The sequence below is a fragment of the Cyprinodon variegatus genome, unplaced genomic scaffold (genome assembly GCF_000732505.1).
Source record: "Cyprinodon variegatus isolate N-32 unplaced genomic scaffold, C_variegatus-1.0 Scaffold1613, whole genome shotgun sequence".
Classification (NCBI taxonomy): domain Eukaryota; kingdom Metazoa; phylum Chordata; class Actinopteri; order Cyprinodontiformes; family Cyprinodontidae; genus Cyprinodon; species Cyprinodon variegatus.
The window spans coordinates 75,497-80,632 of record NW_015152066.1 but is presented as its reverse complement, the minus strand read 5'-3'; the positions used below and the strand labels follow the sequence as shown (position 1 = coordinate 80,632).

Sequence of the window (5,136 nt, the reverse complement as noted above, 5' to 3'; positions counted from 1 at the left end):
TACCCTAAGGTCCTCTGGCCCCAAAGGTCTTCTGAGCCCCAAAGGTCCTCTGGGCCCCAAAGGTCCCCTAAGGTCCTCTGGGCCCCAAAGGTCCCCTAAGGTCCTCTGGGCACCAAAGGTCCTCTGGCTCCATAGGTCCTCTGGGCCCCCATAGATCATCTGGGCCCCAAAGGTCCTCTGGGCCCCCATGGGTGGGCCCCAAAGGTCCCCTTAGGTCCTCTGGGCCCCCATAGGTCCTCTGGCTCCATAGGTCCTCTGGGCCCCCATAGGTCCTCTGGGCCCCCGGAGGTCCTCAAGGCCCCCAAAGGTCCTCTGGGCCCCCGGAGGTCCTCAAGGCCCCCAAAGGTCCTCTGGGCAGGATAATCTAATAATAAATATCTGTCATTCTAAACTCTAAAAGTTTAAACTTTATTCTTGAAATAATTTTTTGTTAAGGAAAATATTCAGTTTTTCTTTCCTGGAAAAACGGAAAATGTATCTAATTATCTTTTACAGCCGTTATGTTTTTCAATCTGTGTTAAATTGATCAAACTAGTTCTGGATTATTTTCTTAGAAGATATTTTATCCAGATTCCACATCTGCCCAGAAGGAAGCTGTGAACATCTGTGTGATTTTGGTAAAGATGTCGTTCAAAGTTTTATTTTTATTTTTAGGCATCTGAGCAGTGAACACAGGTTGGATGAGCGGAGCACCGCCCAATGCCGAGTCCAGATGCAAGTAGTCCAGCAGCTCCAGCTGCAAGTGAGCAACAGTCCTACCAAACCCACATCATAGAAAATATCTATCTGTATATAACTTTATAGAATAAATAGTTTAGGTTTTATTATTCAGAGGATTAAACATTTCTATGCTAATTAGCCACTTTCAGATTTGAACACAGAAGCGTTTCTTCTTCTTGAACAGCTCTGCAAAGAGCGGCAGCGTCTGCACGCCATGATGACTCACCTGCATCTGCCTTGGCTGCAGCCTCAGTCACCTCAATCTGATGCAGCTGCAGACCTTCTGGGCTCACAGGTAACCTGATGTCATCGAGCTGAAACTCCTCTGATTTCAATGCTGGCAGATTATAATTGAGCAAATCGTCTCCAGTTGATCAGGCTGTAAAAGAAAAGTCAGTATTTTACCAAAAAAAAGAGAAAAACTTGTCTAAGAAGAGATGAAAGTCCGACGCAGGTGGATTCGGATGCATTTTCTCTCGTCAACATTTTTCTCTTCTATGCAGTTTTTGACTCTTTATTTTGGAGCGTTGGGCCCAGCAGACGGGAGCAGCCATGTTCCCAGACCGTGGACACGCTCTCATCATGCGGAAACTAATCTTTTGTTAATCTTGCAAACACTGAACCTTAATTGCAACACTAAGCAAACGATTTCACCCTGTAATTAACAATAATTGGCTTCAATCTTATTGTAATATTAGTGGGAGCTGCTCAGAGGAGGCGAGTCCAATCGCTCTTCACGCTTGATTAAAAATGTCTCACTTTTCTTTGGTTTCTCTGTCTGTCATTTTGGCAGCAGTCTTTTGTTTGTTAAATGATGTCATTTGCTTTTAGCTCCGCCCAGCAGCGTTCACCTCCAAACCTCGGAGCGTTGCCAGGTCTCCACCTCGAGGCTGTGAGGAAGAGGGGCCCATTTTCAGATACTCCCCGAGGGCCATGAGGCATCATCCCCCTCTGTTCTCTCTGTCTTCAGGTACAGGCTGGATTTTACTCAACGAATAACAAACGCAGCTGATTATTAATCTTTTTTTGGCTTTTCTCTCATCATGTTTCGTCTTCCTGCAGAAAATGAGTATGAGCTCTACAGGAACGCTGACATCAGACCCCCCTTTACCTACGCAGCCCTGATCCGACAGGTACGATCGGAGCCTCAGGGCCGCTGCCTTTCAACTATTACTGGACCTTTACTGTCCTACTTTAATGTGTTTTCCATAAAAATATGAACACAGATAACAAACCACATAATACATGTTTACAGTTTATGTTTATGAAATATATTAAGTTGGCTTCTAAAGTATCCATACCTGTTTTTCTTCATATTTTTTTACACTACAGCCAGAAATAAACTGTTGGCATTTTACAGACCAATACGAAGTGGTGCGTATTTTGAAGTAGAAGGAAGATTATAGAATGTAGATATCTGGCTGACTTATATAGAAGCAGCTGTACTGCCTTATATATCCTTATTCGTGGCTTTATACTTACTTAGCAACAAAAGATGCAGTTGAAAGGGTGTTTGAATCCTAACAGTACAGGCTGAAGGCCGAGTATGAATCTTAGCAATAATAAAGTCCCTAATGGCTCATTTATACACAATTAGATGATATATTAAGAGGTTTTGCATAAACAGAGAACGTCTGTATAAACATTCTTCCAAATGTCAAAACAGCCTCTGGCTTCGACCAGCAGACGTGAATTCCAGTAAGCTTTCGACATGATATTCCGTCGTGTTTGTGCATTTATATAATGCGATGTTGAGACTATAAAACAGCCTGAGATGAAATGAGAGTTGGGGGAAAACTGAGATGTTGATATATTTATATGTTTTAAAACAAAGCAGAGTGTGTATGACGTCATCCGCGCGGCGGGCTGGAGGTGTGACAGGCAGCCCGGGCCACAGGCGGCTACGCTCTACCCCTTCTATTCATTCTAGCTCATCTGAATCGTTCATCTGGAGAGCGAGATCATCTGTAGCAGCACTAGACATCTTCCAGACATGTGAGGAAAACTAGCAGCAGTTCAGCGGACAGGATGAATGAACGGTAGCCGGCGCACGCTGATGATGTCATACACGCCGCTTCGTTTCTAAAAAATATAAATATAAAAAATCTAACGTCTGGTGGACAGTGATTGGCCTCCATGTTCTGAATGCTGGCGTACCATAAAGAATAAATGATGAACAGTTTAGTTTGTGCCTTCAAGTCGTTGCCCAGAGGAAGACGTTACTGGATATAACCTAACGGAATATCTTCAGAACGGCTTCAAATGACACTGAACTCATCTGGGAGAGAAGAACATGATGGAATAACGGAAAATCAAGGGACCAATGTAAAAAAAAAAAACGCGTTCCACTTTAAATAATCTGTTAATCAAACCTAAACCAGCCGGAGCTAATGTGTGATTTACTGTCAGTATAAACAGAGACTGAAAGCCTCACATTTATTTTTTAGGGATCAGTAGAATGGAGAGAGTGCAGTCTTACCAATTTCTGGCAAACAAGGCATTTAGCAAAAAGGCAGTGAAGTTTCAACTTGATACTTTGCATTTCATGAAGCACTGATTTAATTCCATGCTGTACTGTATTATTTTTTATTCCTTGCATGATAGGCCATAATAGAAGCCTCAGATATGCAGCTCACACTCAATGAGATTTACAACTGGTTCTCCAGGACCTTTGCATATTTCAGACGCAACGCTGCCACCTGGAAGGTAAACACCGCCGCTCACCATAGACTCGTGTGTCTCAGATTGGTTCAGCAGAACTTTCTCCATCCGTCTGATTTAGAACGCTGTCCGGCACAACCTGAGCCTCCACAAGTGCTTTGTGCGCGTGGAGAATGTGAAAGGTGCAGTGTGGACGGTGGATGAGGAGGAATATCAGAGGAGGAGGTCTCAGAGGATCACAGGGTAACTCGCCTCCCATCGACTCATCACATCAAACTTGATCTACCATCTATAGTGGCAGACATCTTTGAAGGAGGGCAGGGCAGAGCTGATAAAATAATGACTGTAGAGACTGCCTTAATGAAACCTATATTGATTGATTGATTGATTGATTGATTGATTGATTGATTGATTGATTGATTGATTGACTTCATTGACTTCAGAATGGACTCGTTGTTCGTTACATCAGATCAAATAGTCAAAGAAGGAGGTGCCAAAGGAATAAAAAGCTGCATGGGATTTATACAGCATATACAGTGTGTCCACATAGGACAGCTTTTTATTTATTTTTATCCACAGACTATTATTTATACTAATACTGTTTATACAATTATCTGTAGATATATAGTATTAGTAGAATAAATAATAGTATTCTATTTTTAATGATCTATGTTAACAAACATCACTTGATTAGGTGATGTTTGAGTAGATGTTGCTGCAGTCTGCAGTCTGACCACTAGATGTCACTGAAAAACAAACACTAGCTTTAACTGTCTGCTATTTGGCATCCCTTTGAAAAGACCAAACAGGTAACTAATCCACTTTCTAAGCCAAGCAGTAAAAGATTAAACAAACTTTTGACAAAGCAAACCTGAAAATGAGCTTTTTCTTTGAATAATGTAATTATTCCTCTTTTAAAATCCCACCTGGCCCTTTTAGGAGTCCATCACTGATGAAAAGAGTCTCCTCAGGTCTTCCTCTGGCCGCAGTTCTGCACTCCAGCTTTCAGGTCAGATGATTTTTGCTTTTTTAGTAGCTTCTCTTTGAAGAGATTGGTTTAAACTTTGCTGTTTGATTTCAGGCCTCGCTGGGAGAAGCATCGCTAAACCGACTCAATAAGGAGAGTTTTAGACTTAGAGAGGAGAACAAAACAGCAGAAGGCAAAAGCGTCCAAAAACAAAACCCCTCTTCTGAGGTCCAACAGTGAGTTGCCGTTTCAGTGGTCTATATAACATGAACCTATCGAATGACTGAAAATCACACTTTCTTGTTTCACACAGGCAACTTTTTTTGGAAGATGGGGAGCTGAATTTAAATGAGGAAGAGGTTCAGCTGCCAAGAGTCAAACCAGTCAGTCTGCAGCCAAACATTCATGGAAGCAACGAGGAGCTTTTATTTGGCCTTGAATGACCCTTCAGGTGTGACTCAGAGCTGCCACTTTAATTTAGATAATAAAACCTGCATCCGTGGATTAAGATTCCCATGATTTGTTAGGTTTGCAGTTATTCAGCACGTCCTGGGACTCCATCCAGATGTTTGATTTAAGGATCCATCCAGATGTTTGATTTAAGGATCCATCCAGATGTTTGATTTAAGGATCCATCCAGATGTTTCATTTAAGGATCCATCCAGATGTTTGATTTAATGATCCATCCAGATGTTTAATGTAAGGACCCATCCAGATGTTTGATTTAAGGATCCATCCAGATGTTTGATTTAAGGATCCATCCAGATGTTTGATTTAAGGATCCATCC

The 5,136-nt window shown here is 42.0% G+C and overlaps 1 protein-coding gene across 1 annotated transcript in view; it reads left to right on the top strand.

The window, feature by feature from the left end:
- The window catches only part of foxp2 (forkhead box P2), a 10,139-nt gene extending 5,011 nt beyond the window's left edge, over positions 1-5,128 (top strand). The window contains exons 5-13 of the mRNA XM_015404017.1: positions 655-742; positions 905-1,015; positions 1,552-1,690; positions 1,783-1,853; positions 3,325-3,426; positions 3,503-3,624; positions 4,321-4,390; positions 4,463-4,584; positions 4,662-5,128. Coding sequence (XP_015259503.1) covers positions 655-742; positions 905-1,015; positions 1,552-1,690; positions 1,783-1,853; positions 3,325-3,426; positions 3,503-3,624; positions 4,321-4,390; positions 4,463-4,584; positions 4,662-4,791 — 955 coding nt within the window. The 3' untranslated portion in view covers positions 4,792-5,128. The remainder of the gene's footprint in view (positions 1-654; positions 743-904; positions 1,016-1,551; positions 1,691-1,782; positions 1,854-3,324; positions 3,427-3,502; positions 3,625-4,320; positions 4,391-4,462; positions 4,585-4,661) is intronic.
- Positions 5,129-5,136: the final 8 nt, after the last annotated feature.